Source organism: Orbicella faveolata, unplaced genomic scaffold, assembly GCF_042242905.1.
Source record: "Orbicella faveolata isolate gen_17 unplaced genomic scaffold, um_ofav_v1 contig_48, whole genome shotgun sequence".
Classification (NCBI taxonomy): domain Eukaryota; kingdom Metazoa; phylum Cnidaria; class Anthozoa; order Scleractinia; family Merulinidae; genus Orbicella; species Orbicella faveolata.
In genome coordinates, this window is record NW_028301578.1 from 12435001 (window position 1) to 12450398 (window position 15398).

The 15398-nt window shown below is 38.5% G+C and overlaps 2 protein-coding genes across 5 annotated transcripts in view; one reads left to right on the top strand and one right to left on the bottom strand.

Annotated features, from left to right (window-relative positions):
* Positions 1-9060, top strand: part of LOC110039752 (monoacylglycerol lipase ABHD2-like) — a 9333-nt gene extending 273 nt beyond the window's left edge. Inside the window, exons 2-8 of one of the 3 annotated variants that reach the window (XR_016204564.1) lie at positions 1354-1537; positions 2544-2712; positions 4332-4515; positions 5286-5483; positions 7063-7132; positions 7328-8190; positions 8292-8422. Coding sequence is in view for 2 of the 3 variants with exons in the window: in XM_020744900.2 (XP_020600559.2) it covers positions 1354-1537; positions 2544-2712; positions 4332-4515; positions 5286-5483; positions 7063-7132; positions 7328-7412; positions 8292-8494 (1093 nt within the window). In the remaining variant the exon portion in view is untranslated. Of the gene's footprint in view, positions 1-1353; positions 1538-2543; positions 2713-4331; positions 4516-5285; positions 5484-7062; positions 7133-7327; positions 8191-8291 lie in introns of all 3 variants that reach the window. The other 2 variants (XM_020744900.2, XM_020744901.2) reach the window with 2 other exon arrangements.
* A 358-nt stretch (positions 9061-9418) lies between these two features.
* Positions 9419-11196, bottom strand: LOC149096580 (uncharacterized). Of its 2 annotated transcripts, none has more exons than XM_089281203.1 (2): positions 10855-11196; positions 9419-9739 (listed from the first exon to the last, which is right to left on the bottom strand). In XM_089281203.1, the coding sequence occupies exons 1-2, from the start codon at positions 11055-11057 to the stop codon at positions 9712-9714; spliced, it is 231 nt and encodes a 76-aa protein (XP_089137329.1). In that variant the 5' UTR covers positions 11058-11196; the 3' UTR covers positions 9419-9711. The 2 variants fall into 2 exon arrangements, with proteins under 2 accessions (XP_089137329.1, XP_089137328.1); XM_089281202.1 differs by having other exon boundaries at positions 10779-11196.
* Between the last annotated feature and the right edge of the window lie 4202 nt (positions 11197-15398).

Below are 15398 nucleotides of genomic sequence, written 5' to 3' on the forward strand. Positions count from 1 at the left end.
TAATTTTCTCTCAAATAATCATTGTTAATTTTGTTTCTGTTCCTTAATGCATTTTAGAACGTAACTAAAAGTAATCATGTATGCCTGTTATTTGTGAATTTAACACACCATCTAGTTCGTCTAATTATTATTGCTGATTATACAATGTCTTAAATTACGCGCAAGAGGTAATGCGTAGATTGTTTATTTTAAGCTTACTTAAGCTTATTTTATCGCCAAATTGTAAAATTTATGTAGTGCTCTTTTCATATGCGATACAACGAAAAACGGTTTGGTTTAATATTTCAGGTATCTAGCTTTTTAAAGAGAACTTACAATGTAAACGTTACCGCAAATTATTCAATGTCATACTGCTGCGATTAATTATTTACAAGTAATTTACTTATTACACAAATGGCTCCATGCTTGCACCATAAAAATTTGTTTTTGTACTTGAAATACATTAGTTGCAATTTTGTTGCAAATTATATGAATTTTTTTAGGATGTTGACAGACATCGCATTTACAAAATAGTTTCAGTAAGTTTATAGAGGTTTTCACATGGGTGTCAAATTAGCATTTCAATTTGATTTTGCATAATTTGCTATGCTAGGCAATTGTGTAGTTTCAGAAAATATCCATACATCTCCCACCGAAGGGTTTTTTTTTTCCAATTAAGCTTCAAGCATTTTCTTTAATTGTTTTTGGTCTTACAGAAGCCCCACCCCAGGAAATTTGTGCCACTTTGTCAACCAATCAGAAATAAGCCAAAACCAGTCATGACTTGATCTTGCAGGCTTTTCTGTGTTTTGTTTCAGCTACAATGCATATATTCAAGGGCTGTAATTCAGTTTTGAATCACCTGTTAGCCTTGACTTTCACATCCATAACACACTTTTTACCTCATGGGTGAATTGGGTCGATTACAGGCAAGTTCACTGTCCCATAATATCAAGAACCCACAATTTAGGCATACTCAGCCATAAACAGGTGCTACAGGCAACGACTCTTATTGACAGCCCTGCATGTATAAGTGTCCAGTTACAACCTTTTCACAGGAGTGTACGTACATCTAGGTCTTTTTCAGCAGCTGGTCAATGAGAGCAATGATATTTTGTACACTTTGACCATGTTTTGCTTTCACAACACTCATTTGAAAGCTGTTCTGAAAAATTTCACCAGATGTAACAACACTGCATGGTAAAAAAAGTCTTTAAATAATTAGTCACTGATATATAACACAGAACACACTTAGCATGCATGCAGTCCTTCTGAACAATAAAGGTGTCTGAACATGCTACTGTAACAATAAATAATTCAAATGTAGAATAAGTAGAGCTTTTTTAGTTAGTATTTCATTTTTTTTGTTCACAGGTATTGCCCTCCACTTATTTGGGGAAAGAGTGGCCACTTCCAGACAGTTGTTGGTGGTTTTTATGGGCGACGTTCTCCTCCGGAACTGAAAGGAACATTACACACTACTCAACTTGGTGATGGCACAGTTGTCACGTATGAGATTTTTGAACCTGACAAAAATTCATCTTCATGTGATGAACAGGTGTGCAAATTTGCTCATGGCCCTTCCATCTTTAGCTCTAAGTCTGAAAATCACCTAATAATACTTGATATGACAAATTACGTGTTTAATCTAAATAAAGTTCAAGCTGCAGCCAAGAGCAAGATCTTGTTACTCTAACTTCATGATAGCCTGCATGACAGGTGTGTTTTTTGGCGAGCAAGTGCAGAATATTCCAATCAAATGTTGAAGCCACCATATTCGAGTGGTTAGAGAGCCTTGGGCAGATAAAAACATTGGACTAGGGGGGGTGGTAGTGAGAATGGCAAAAAATCTCTGGAATCCAAGATTACAGGGCAGCTATAAATAACACAAAACATATATGACCAGTATGAACAAAAATGCCGGCCTGCAATTCAGGTTATTAGCTACTAGTTGGAGTGCTTGTCAACTTCCCAAGTTCATCTTAATTTATGATGTTCAGCTAAAAGCAATGGATTTTATAACATTACCAATGGAATTAGCAAAGCAAAGTTAACTTTGCTCATGCCATGAGCTTGCATTTGGATTCAGGGGCAGATGCAAGATTTTTTTCAAGGGGGATTGAATAGTACCTTGGGGTTATAGACTGAATCAATGGGGCTTACCCTCAAAGTGTTTTAATTTGGGAAGTGGAACCTAATTTGAAACTGTTATGCTACAAATAATAGCAATACCACACAGTAGAAATTACAGTGAGGCAAACTATCCAGAGTGTTTCCCTTCATTTCTGCTAATATTATTCACAATTTATTTCATTTTTTAAAATTATTTCTACAAGAGAGGGATGGTTAGCTACCCAATCCATCCTTCCCCCCAAATCTGCCCCAGAATGATGCACACTTATGTATACTAATGAGTGCGATGGCACAACTTTTCTATAGCTCTATGTTTTAACACAGTTTGATGCTTTAGTTTGACGTTAGCTGTATCCTTTCAGCCTTATCCATCATTATGGAAACCCAGCTTATAATCAGTAAAAATAATGATTTGTTTTTTCAAACTTTAGGAGCAGCCTACTATTGTTATAGTCCCAGGGATTGCAAATTGCACTGAGACCAAATATGTCCGTACATTTACTGGCTATGCTATTAGCCAGGGCTTCAGAGTGGCTGTTTTAAATCATCTGGGAGCGAAGAAAGAAGCTGGTTTATCCACTCCAAGGATATTCACATATGGTAAGGATGTACAGTTCAACATCTTTCTACTCCAACAACACTTTGTTACTGATTAGGACTCTAGAGATGGATCCGTGGTACATGACATTGTATTAATACCTATTGAAAATGTATCTAAAGTTTCCAGTTTCACTCCAGAGAGTGACAAGTTTAAAGCTGGAAAACAAAACTTTGTTAGTAATATAATAATTATATAATTATGATAATAACAATAATAACACTGATGATGATGATAATATATTACTAGTTTATATATTAATTAGAAAGTTAGAATCATCTTTCTACAGCATAATAAACAGTACCACATAAAAGTACTGCTCAATAGCTTTCATTTGAATGGTCACACACTAGGGTTTCATCCACAGACTTAAAAGTTAGAACCACCTTGTACAGCGTAATAAACAGTACCACATGAAAGTACTGCTCAATAGCTTTCATTTGAATGGTCACACACTAGGGTTTCATCCACAGACTTGAGAGTTAGAACCACCTTGTACAGCATAATAAACAGTACCACATGAAAGTACTACTCAATAACTTTCATGTGGATGGCCACACACTAGGGTTTTATCCACAAACTTAAAAGTTAGAACCACCTTGTACTGCATAACAAAACAGTTCCTTATGAAAGTACCACTCAATAGCTTTTGTTTGAATGGCCACACACTAGGGTTTCATCCACAAACGTAAAAGTTAGAACCACCTTGTACAGCATAACAAAACAGTACCTTATGACACTAGGGCTTCATGCATCTAATGATATCAAATTACAACCATCTTGGGTGTCCTTGTTCAACACAATATATAGACAGCATGTTATACTGATCAAAATGGCTTTTTAAAAAAGATTTAAAGAATATATAAATTTAGGGATGGACCATTTGTGGGTGATTTTGAAAAAAGGAATGTCCTGCAAGCATATAATACTTGCACCAAAAAAATTTATAAAAGCACATGACCAATGCCAGAAAAAAAATTGATGCATGGTCAGTAAAGGAAGAAAAAAATATATCATGTGTACACATGTCAGGAGAAAAAAATTTTCCAACTGCATGAAAGGGTTTTAAAAAAAATGTGTACCTGTACTAAATCACCCACACAGCCCTCAAAAATCAAATGGTCCACCCCTAACACCTGCTGCTCATTATTGGGTTTAAGGATCATGTGTATTAAAGAAGTCCATGGTCGAGCGTCAATCAATACCCTCGATCGACAACCCAATTGACAATTGATTGACATCTTGATTGACACTCAATCGACATCCTGATTGATACTCAGCCAAAACACTGATTGACATTCAATCAAAAGTCAGTTGATAGTAAGCCGAGTGTCAACCAGCTAATATGCATTAATCAAAAATTAGTCGACTCTCAACTTACTGTCGACTGAGATGCTGATTGAGTGTCGATCAAGTGTCAACTGAGGTGTCGATGGAGTGTCAATCGAGTATCAATCAGGTGTTGATTGAGGGTCGATGAAGGTTTGATCAGAGGTATGGATCGAGGACATCGATTGACACTCGACTGCAGTACATAGTTATGATCCGGGCTTAATAGGTCTACCAGGTTAACTTTCCTGTTGCATTCTTACACCATATGTAACTGGCATGTTCAAAACAGGTGGTACAGAGGAGCTTGCTGCTGTAGTAAATCACCTGACCTCTGTGGTAAAGCACAAGCGACTAATAGGAGTTGGGTTTTCCATGGGAGGAAACATTTTGATAAAATATCTTGGTGAGGAACCAACAAGACAGGCATTGTTTGAATGTGCTGTCTCGGTTTGCCAGGGATATGACATTTTAAGGTAACACTGATTGCCAGATGACATTCTCCCACTGTAGTTTGACATCTATATCCTAAAATAGAGTTTCCTTCTTGCTTTTACTGCGCCTTTCAATAAATGCAGACTCTAAAATTCAAAGCTCAACCGACAAAATGCGTTTTTCGCTGCCGTCAATCTAATGTTCGGCAGCTTCTCCCAGCTTGCGACTACTGCTGAACACTGTTTCGTTGTCTGAACTATGCTCAACGATTTGATTACCTCGCGCTCGGCAGAAGTCGGAAGCTGGGAGGAGCTGCCGAACATTTGATTTGACGGTAGCGGAAAATGCATTTGTCAGTTGAGCTTTGAATTTTAGAGTCCGCATGTTATTGAAAGGCGTAGTAATCTCTCTACTTTAGCTTTTTTTCTGCTCTGTGGGGTCTTCGCAGATTTCTCATCATGTGACCTTGTCAATCAATCAGTTGTCAAAAATAATCATAGGCAAAATGAATATCAGAATTGAAAAGGTTAAATGTATTTAGTAAGGTTACCATTCGTAGTTAAAACATAAGTTCATTTTTTAACCGACGTTGTCCTCGGCGTCGCCGTCGTGGTTTCTTAAACTCCCTAATATCTGTTGTACTGCTGTTGCACAGTTTTCAATTTTTCTGCACATTAGCGCGGGCCACCCACCACATGTTTCTGGAGAAGGGACAGAATAGAGTGCGCAAAGACTTCTGTTTTTTTATTCGACTGTTTACACCAGAAAGTTTGTTTAATGGTTGGTTGGTTGGTTTTTTTTACTCTTACAGAGCCAAGGTTCTCTTGCATGAATGGGATGGTCTTCGACGTTTTTACAACTGGGCGATCACGCAAACCGTGAAGAGCGTGATCGATCGTCACGTGAGAGTGTTATTTCACGGTCCAGACTTCACATGCCCTCACAAGTCATCGATTCATCACGTGCGCTCATCTTCATCTCTTGTGGAACTTGATGATGTCTATATAAAGTAAGTGACACTTTTTAAGTATAAATTCCTATTGAGCCACCTTGGTAAATATTAACTGCTTATTAACCGAGAGTGAGGTCTTTACGGAAAATCTCAAACCGATACTTTCCTGTAGAAGGCCGAGGTCAATACGTTGTTTATTGTATGGCTTTTTGCTTTGTTTCTACAGGCCCTTAATCGGTCCGTGGGCATTACGGGAGAATAATGCCCTAGAATTAGCCAACCAGAGCGTGCGTTATATCGGCTACAAACTCAAGCCATATAATAACTCAATTTATTATATGGTTAGCTCTGTGAGCAGCAAGATGAACCAATTCCTACGCTGTGATTGGCTACTCCGAGCGGGCAAGATGGCGCCACCCTGCTCACTCGGGACTATGTGCCGTGTCCGGCAAGAGCACGCGTTACATGTATGTCCCGAAGCCATGTGATAAATACTTTTTTTACGATAACTGCAGAAATTCTCGCGCGCTCATTGGCTAATTTTCATCGTCAATATGCGGACAGACACAAGAATTTATAATTTATGCGACGCGTCAACGAGCGAGAGCGGACAACTTGACAATCTGTTATCGTAAAAAACAAATTGACGCCTGCCTAGTTTTTCATACGTCTGTCCTGTTATTGACTATGAATTTCGTCATTACATTGTTAAAGTAGTCTGCGGATCCACAGCTACTTTGACAATGTTATGACGAAATTCATCATCAATAACAGGACAGACGCATGAAAAACTGACGTCAATTTTTTAAATTGACCAAGCTTGTTCGGTCAAGATGGCTAGATATTGGCCTCGCTCTTTTTGTGTGTGTTTATATGGAGCTCGAGCTTTCTAGTGTTTTAAAGTACAGTGGAACCCCGTTAATCTGGTCACCAACAAGTCACAAAAATCTGGCTGTATTAACGGGGTGGCCGTATTAATGGAGTTCTTTAGATAGTACTAACAAAATGACTGACTGAGCTTTTTGTTCAGGGCAGAATAAAGTGGCGATAATAATGAGGAGGCCGTATTAAGACGGAATCCACCAGAAGTTCGAGTAACGAGTGGACAAAAACCTAGTACCAAGATTATTTACATCGTATTGCAAACTGCTGTACGACTGTTTTAAATATCTTCTCAAAAAGAAAAAAAAATCATTTCTAGCAACACCAAACGTCGAAAACGAATATTGAACTTCGTATGAATCACTTGAAAGTACTTGTGAAATGAAACTGATGATGAAATTTTGCCTGTGTTTGCGCAAGTTCTCTGAACTTTGAAATTCATTTTCTCTCGTTCCCATGGGAAATTGTTTTCGGTGTTATTTCAGGCAATCATTTATGTATTTACCTTTAAGAAAATGTAAAAATGACTGTAAAATACTTTAAAATTATTCTGGTACCAGATTTTTGTCCACTAAAACCTAACTTTGCTCGATTTTCTATCGGATTTCGTCTTAAACGCCTTTAGCGTAAACAATCCTGGCTAGATGTTTTGATCGCGCGTGCGATGACTAAACATTACGTCGCTTATTAGTGCCCTTGCTTAAAGTAATGTCAAGAAATTACTTGCAAATTTTTCGCCGTTTTCTTCCTTTAGAAAAATGGCCGGATTTCATCATTTGGACGAGTTTTATGCAGTCAACAGCTCCTGCAATTATATCAATCAGGTATTTATTAAAAAATATGATAGGGAAAGTGGTGTTTTCTTCTGTGAGAAATTTAAAGATACCTAACACCGTTTCATGTCTTTTTTTTTTTTTTTTAATTGCTCCTAGGAGATTGCGTAAGAGACCCTTTTTTTTTCCTTTTTGTTTTCTTTTTTTAACGTTTATATATGTTTCCTTCTTGTTTTCTGTTTACAGATTAAGATCCCAGTTCTTCTGTTAAATGCTCTTGATGATCCTCTTGTTCCAGAGGAATTGTTCCTTACGCCATACAATCATGTCAGTGAGTATTGATGTATTGCGGTCCCGTGCTTTGTTGTAGGTCCCGCATGCGAATTGCTGTCGTCTCGCCCGAAAGCCAGTTCGCCCGGACTGTTAACTCCGTGGTCTAACGAGAAATTTTCATGCTTTGTGTAATTTTGCTTCAAAATGCCCACAATGTTGTCTTTTGCGCTCGTTTAGTTATTTGAATTAACACATCCTTCTTTGAACTTTCAGTCCGGGCGAACAGACTTTAAGTCCGGGCAAACTGACATCGGGCGAAACGACCGGTTACCTGGCATGCACTTTGGCAGAAATAATTAGAGATATAACGAGACGCAATTCTCAGTGGGTGTGGGATCAGGCATGGGGGCAACCCATAAAATGGTGATGGGGGCTACATCACTCGTGATTTGTTACCGCTTGGAGTAGACTGCGAACAGTCTCTTTTGCTCGAGAGAAAGGACGCAAAAAAGAGCCGCCCGCGCGCAACACAAGTGAGCGGTCGAGAGCGTGCGAGCAGGGCGCTTATATGTCGCCTTTTTTGGGCCCTGGTGCGAGCGTCTGCGAGCGTGATATGCAAAGCGCGAACCGCAAGTAGCGCGGGCGTCAGAAAAAACGTAAACTGAGTTATCCTGAGATACCATTCCGGACATTAAGTTTGAAAGATGCGACAAGAACTTTATCGTCCTTACTGGAGTAATTGAAATAACGGGGCGCTTTCACAATTTCCGACGATATCGCTCATATGTTACAAGTCCTTACAATTCCTATATCTTTCTTGTGATGGGGAAAAGAAGGTAAAACAGAGTCTTCAGCCATTTAATAGCTATTCGTGATTCTATGGATGTGTTTGTTGGCTTATTACTGTAAGATCTCATCTCTTTCTTTTCGTTTTCAGAATGCAACGAAGCAGCATTGTTTGTTGTCACCCACCATGGCGGCCATCTTGGATTTTACGAGGGAGGCCTTTTCACTGTATCTCCTCTCACTTGGCTAGACAAAGCAGTAATGCAGTACATCATGGCCGTGTTGAAAGTTAAACGATCGGAAGAGAAGCCTTCCTTATTGAACGAGGGCAAAGAATATGTTATTGCATCCTAGTTGACGACGAAAATCTTGTAGCTGCCGGCGATTGCTGATGAGAAGTAGCCATCATGCATTTCAAGGTCGACTAGGCCCTGAGAACGGGGTGTTTGAAATTTAAGTTTGGAAATCAATCTGGTGTTTTTGAAATGTAGCTATTTTTGATAACCCTTAGTATTGAAATGTTTCGAGGACAGCAATAATTGCTTCAGGGTGAGGCCAGGACTGTATTATTTTTACAGTCTGTGGATCGGTAATTTTGCCGTTATTTAGAATATTATTCAAATTATTTAACACTTCGTTGTTATTTACAACTCAGAGGAATGAATAAATTAGTGACTGAACGAGTGAATGAATCAGTAGGTGTGCATAAATTTGTCCAATAGATGTAATTCGTTATTATGATAATTAATATTACTTGAACCCACTCATATTACTATGTCAAGCTAAATTTAACGTTATCGCTTGTAATTTTAGTCAATTAGTGATATAAGATTTACATTGAACAATTTTCTAGGCAAACTTTGTAATTAGTTACATTATTATTACAATTCGAATTAAAAGTTATTTTTTTGATAATAAAAGTCTCGGTTGTTACTGATTGTTCCAGGAAAGCTCATTGCTCTGATTCCGGTTGACCCTCAGAGCCGGTGGTAAAAGTTAAATATCTGCGTACACTACTGACATCTTCTTCTACAGGCTTTCTGTACAGCTTTAGTCAAAAGCAAACAGCTGCTGATTTCTCTGTTCCTTCAAGGTCCTATTCAGGGAAAAGCTATTACGGTAAAAACCAGCATAAAAGAGCACATGTTTTGGGGGTTCAGGCTGATTTTGTTCTGATATATCGGGTGCTTTCTGCAAACTCAGCCTGAAAATGTTTTTAAGGTGTCCTTAAAATTGTTTCTAAAAAGTGAATGCTGCATAGACTACTAACAGATGAAATCAATGTGCAAGCACAACATTTTAATTAATTAATGGATAGCACATATATTGATCTACTTAGTATTGTACCCTAGTAAGTTTTTCTAATCTACCTGGCAGCCAGTTGTTTTTTTTTTTATATAAGAACAATTTTCATCTTTCAGGCTGAATGTGTTCTTATGTATATGGTAGTTTTTTGACCAAATTTCAGCCTGAGTGTTCTTAATCCACTTGTTCTTTTATGCGGCTTTTACTGTAATATATCCCTGTTGTTAATCGCTGTCTTCATTAGGGTTGATTTTGAGTGTAACTATTCATACACTGTCCTCTACCGAGCAGGAACTGCAACAGCAAAAAATGAAAGTGTATTAGGAAAGATCAAGAATTAACGACAGAATAAAGCTAGAACCTCTCGTTCTGTCTGCCTGGATCCTGTTAACGTTTTCCTTCAGTCAGCAGTTTTGTGTAGCAACCAGTTCCAGAGTGTGTTTTTCAATTTTTTTTCTCTTCGTTACGTGAACGTGGCTTCTTAGACAACGATTTGGAGGGAGCAGGATCACGCAGGAGTCCATAGGCTCTCCTGTATTAAGTGAATACGACGCAACCGTGAGAAAAATAATTAGTGTCTCTCCATTCTTTTCTGATCGCTTCAAATAATTAAATTACGCGGTGACTGGAGGAGGTGGCTTTCACAGTTCTACCTGCGCTTGTTAACACTCACGCATTTTATTTCCTGCGCTTGGCGCCAGGTACATTCTTCTCGCGCCTGTTAGCGGTTATACATTATCTCGTATGCTCCTGCTTCGACTTCTAATTGGTTAATTGGTGTTTTCGTTTGTCTATATTCGTCGCGTCCCGTAAAGTTCCTTATGTTATTGCAAACCTTTCAACAAGGTACTTTTCGTGTGGCTTGCATGACATAGTTAATTACCGCTGACCCAAGGTTTCATGTAGGTGATGTGAACAGAACAGGTGTTCAATCATTCACAGTTGCACAAATAATAACTATCTTTAGCCCAGAAAAACAAAGGACAAATTTGTGCAACTGCAAATCCTTGAGATATAAATTAGAAATTCAAAATCCGATTTCATTTGAAATGATTCCTGGCTGCGAGTCCTGGCTATCGCTCGACAAGGAGATTGACTTGTATGAAAACTGCCCTTCATAAGAATTAGGTTTTACACAAGGATTCGTTCGTTTTCTAAGAGTTAAACTTATTCTCGTCCCCAGAGTCTCCGTTCAAACATTAACGGGTAGCACTGGGTACGAAAACGGCGTTATAAGTTCTTACGCATGCGTTGACTCTCGAAGAAGACGTCACGCATTCTGTCGTTCCTGATTGCGTGACGAATCCGGCCATTAGGAGGCAAACTGCGTTACCGTTTTCATGAAGGCTCGGGTGCCTTGACTCATCCCTTTGTCAAAATCGTTGTAAATGTCACTTAAAATTTCGCACCTCTGGTCTTTATAGTTGAAACCTTGGCAATGCGGATTTCTCAAACACAGGTCCTCACGGTGAAGCTTGGACAACACGGAGCACGTGACCAATACGTCACCAGTGAGATGTTTCTCCAAAAAAGGAACGTCTATGGTTGACGTAATCCCAACACACCTCTCGGCCTCGGCTCTTTGATTGGCTCTTGATATTGATGGATGCATGGAACCTTCAAGGGAATTGGTTAAAACTTTAGCTGTCAGTTGTCTGTAAATTTGGCTGGGTAGACGCGGCTCGCAGAAAAAAAATTACAGACAAATATATATGGAAAATTAGAAAAATCAACTGAGCGTCTTCTGGCCAAGCTACATCCTTCAAACTTGATGAATACAATTTTCTAGCCAGTATTGTAACGTTGCGATTCACAAATTGTGTAAAATTCGATTTTGGAAAAAGTTATTTGCCATCGGATTCCCATACAAACACTGTAATATTTCTGACCGCTTTGCCTACCCGTCAAGATGGCGTCGGAAACCGTGATAAGGTCTATTCAGTTTCAGTTCAAACGCTGTTCTTACCTTCTCCTTCAAAAGCCAAGAAAGCAACAAGAGCCAAAACCATTGCTGTAGATGAGCAATACGTGTCTTCTGAAAACATCCCTGAATGTTTTCTGAGCGATCTTAAAATTCTGAAACTGTACTGAAGGTAAATGCTCGTTAGTCAGATTAGAACTCAATTCCAGTTTAGAAACCTGTTAAGTATTGTGTGAGGTTTAACGCGAGGAAACAGTGTAGAGAAAAAACTTTACAAAAGTTATCGCGCGGCTATTGTTTACAGAGTTGACGAAAAAATATATCAAATTTATATGCCTGTATCTGAGATCGACGAAGCAATAAAGTAAAAAAGCCGACAAATCATGTTAATAGTCTCCATGTTTCCTGTTTGTTTCTGCTAGGAGTTTCGATAGCATTTCCAAGAAAAATCTAGAAAATTAGAAACAAATCTACATACCACACACACACAAAAAAAGCATAATCAACGTGTTTATAACTAAATCTGCTACAAGGCCCTACAATTCAGAAATCTTGTTAAAAGACACTCTTGACCATATGAACGATATAGGAAGTAAATACCTATTTTTTTGTCTGCCCTGCTTACAGTTCGTATTCCCCGGCTCCCCGTATAACACAATGTTCCTCTGGCGGTGAAATAATATACAAATGATAAGTAAACTCGGAACTGAAACAAGTTTCAACACCTGTAATTGATCAGAATTTACCTGGTAAAGCAAATTGTGTTTGTAAGCGTTTTATTTTTCGTATTATTCCAGCTCTCCTGATTGGTTGTTAGACTGCGATATTTGCCAACCTAATTTGTTTAAAAGGCAGTCCAACAGAAATTATAATTACTACACCTGTCAAATTACTTACACATTTTGCACCATTGTAATGCACTGCTTGGCAGTCACACGTAAGTATAACTAAAATAACTCCCTATTTTTAATTTTTTTCTTGAACTTTAATTAAGAGAATCCCCAGCCAACACATGTAACATTTTAAAGGATAATTAGTGTAAAGTCTCCAAATCCTGGAGGGTTTTTTTAACTGCAATCAATTTTGTAAGGTCACTGCAGTTAGTTCAGCTGAATGCACGTTTAACAAATCTTGACTGGTAAGAACATAGGCACGCAAGGCGTGCAAAAGACGCAAGGCGCGCAAAGGTTATTTTTTGTGAATGAAAAGCCCTTGGAAGTGGCAACACCCAGTGAACCCCTAACAGTTATAATAAGGTTAATCCAACAAGTTTGTTTAGCTACGATGTACAGCGAGAAAAAAAAAAATAGAATTTAGAATTTATTTCACCCTAAGAAATGTGATATCTAGCATACTTTTATCAAGGTTTGATTTTAACAATCGATCAGGGGCTTTTTTTATTAGAACCACATGGAACTGTTCCCTGCAAGACCGCTAAACATCATGCAGTCTGTGTATAATACGTATAGTAGCTAACGGTAAACGGCAGGTTGGTGTTTTAATGGGCAAAAACCTTGTACCAGAATAATTTTAAATATGATACAGTTCTTATTGCGTTTTCTAAAAGTCCCGAAAGATATAATCAGTTGCCTGAGATAACACCAACAACAATTTCCCATGGGAACTCGAGAAAATAAATTTCAAAGTTCAGAGAAATTGTCCAAATACAGGTAACATTTCGTCATCAGTTTCATTTCACCAGTACTTTCAAGAGTTTCATATGAACGTCAAAATTTGTTTTCGACAGTTAGTGTTTTTAGAAATGATTTCTTTTGAGAAGACATTTTATAACAGTCGCACAGAAGTTTGCAATATAATGTAAATAACCTCGGTGCAAAACTTTTGTTCCCTTGTTACTCGAACTTGCAGTGGATTCCTTAATTATAACATCGTCATTGAAGGTAGACAGCGTTACATAACTTGAGACTTGAAACAACCAGCCACATTGAAAATTGTGTAAATTTTATAATGCTAGAGGGTAACCCGCGGGTGGGCTAACATCCCATCCAGAGGGGAGTAGAAATACTCCTAGTCGCTTCATGCCACTGAATAAGTTCCGGCTGTAGGGGCCACTGGCTTGATGCAGACTTCATTACCGGGGCAACCTCACAGAGTGCTGGGGGTACCCCTACAATGGACTAGTATCCCATCCAGGGGGTGGGGAAGAAGCCAAACTCCTTGATACTTGTGATTGAAAGATTTTACTTTCTTACGTGTTCGCCTTCATTTGCGGCAGGTATATTTTGCAGGCTGCAGGCTGCAGGTTGCAGGTTGAAATTTAATTATAACTGGAAAAGTTCTGGCACTAAAAATAATTAATAAGCTATATACTCGTCAGGGGTTCTTACATAAAGTAGTTCGCCTCTTTCACATAGTGAAAACACGATCGATCCGCTATAAGTACTTATCGATCGACACGCTGAGACCAGTGAAATCTCTTCAAAGCCATCTGGATGGCCGCTCCACAGATGTTTCCGTCGATTCTAGATTTGACTCGGGTCACCCCTCAACAACAGAAGATTGCCATCACAAATGAAGCAAATAAATAAAGAAATGAAATGATATAAGATTTTAACCAACGGAATATACTAGCCAAGCTCAGTGTGCTTTCATTTTGGTACTCACAGGGAAGAAACCAAATTCAGCAGATATTTCAGATGATATTTCAGATGTTTCTTCAATGATTCATTGCAGGCCTAAAATCATAGGAATATACTCTCCTCCCATCGCTTCGGCCGGTTTGGCACTTAGGTGGAAGCCACCTTTCTGAGCGATTGTAAACAGCGTCATGTAACATGCAGTCACGGTAAGTCTACCACCTGTACGTTTCTTTTAAGTGCCAGCAGTTTTCCAGTTATAATTAAATTTCAACCTGCAACCTGCAAAATATACCTGCCGGGAAAATGGTCTTTTCACCATTTATTGCATTTGTCTATATTAGTATTTGAAAAAAACAAAAACAAAAACAAAAAAAAACAAGCAGTGTTCAAAGTATATTGTCTGGAAATGCAAAGGCCTCATTTGCTGGAAGCTTAAGGAATGTCAACCAAATTCTTTGTTTTGTCAAGCTTATCACATAGCAAAACAGATTGTTTGTGATTTAGTCTAGGAGTCATTGCAAATTACAGAAAATTCTCACTGATGGGATGCGTTCAATTTGACATTGAAATCAGTCCGGCGGTTTCCACAGAGGAGAGTCTTCTAGCCATATCTAGCTTTCAGATCTTGAAAGAATAATATTTTTTTACTTCTTTGTAGGTTCTATTCCACTGGATCCCAGTCTAACGCAATTCCTAGAAGACGGCCAAGCCTTTATTGATTTGTTTGGACTAACTCACCAACACTAAATGCCGTAAAAGTAGTCACTTCCAAACTGCCACAAGTGGAAAACAATGGAGATCAGTGATTGAGGGAACAAGAACTTTTTTCAAAAAATGGTTCTTGAGTATGTGGCATTTATACAGCTGGACAAATGTGACTGTGGCCAAGTGATCAACCACTGGTTTCTCCTTACAGTGCCAGTCTCCTATCAATCAAAGCAGTGATGAGAATTATGGTAACCATCAACTGGAAGCTATTGTCTTCAATGTACCAACAAACTCTCAGAACTCAAGAGAAATGAAGGATAGTGAAGGAGAATTAACAGTTTGAACACTGTACTGAAAATGAAGGATAATAAGTCTGTTAAAATAAATATACTCCTCTACAAGGCTCGGAAAAAAACTTAAATTCAAGCTTGCCCTTCGGACAGTCAGCTCTCAAATTTTGCTTGCCCTGGGAAAGTCTTGGTTTACTTATTTTCTTATTTAGTTGGAGGATGACTTGCCTGGGCCCTTGCCCATCGGTTAAGTGAGAATGAAATGTAACTTGCCCAGTAGCAAAATGTACTTGGCCCTGACAACTGGACAGCACTTTTAATTTTTCAAGCCCTGCTCTAGTCATTAAGGAAGAAAACATAGAAAAATCTATATGGCTTCACCCCTCTATGGACGCTTTCGCCGCTCACTTACTTACTTTCACTCAAGCATTGCA

Bases quoted from the DNA above. Each gene is read 5' to 3' on its own strand.
- LOC149096580 (XM_089281202.1), bottom strand. From the start codon at position 11,057: ATGCATCCATCAATATCAAGAGCCAATCAAAGAGCCGAGGCCGAGAGG. The intron at 9,740-10,778 runs GTAACGCAGTTT...TTGCTGTTGCAG, and splicing joins CCCGAGCCTTCATGAAAACG to TTCCTGCTCGGTAGAGGACA.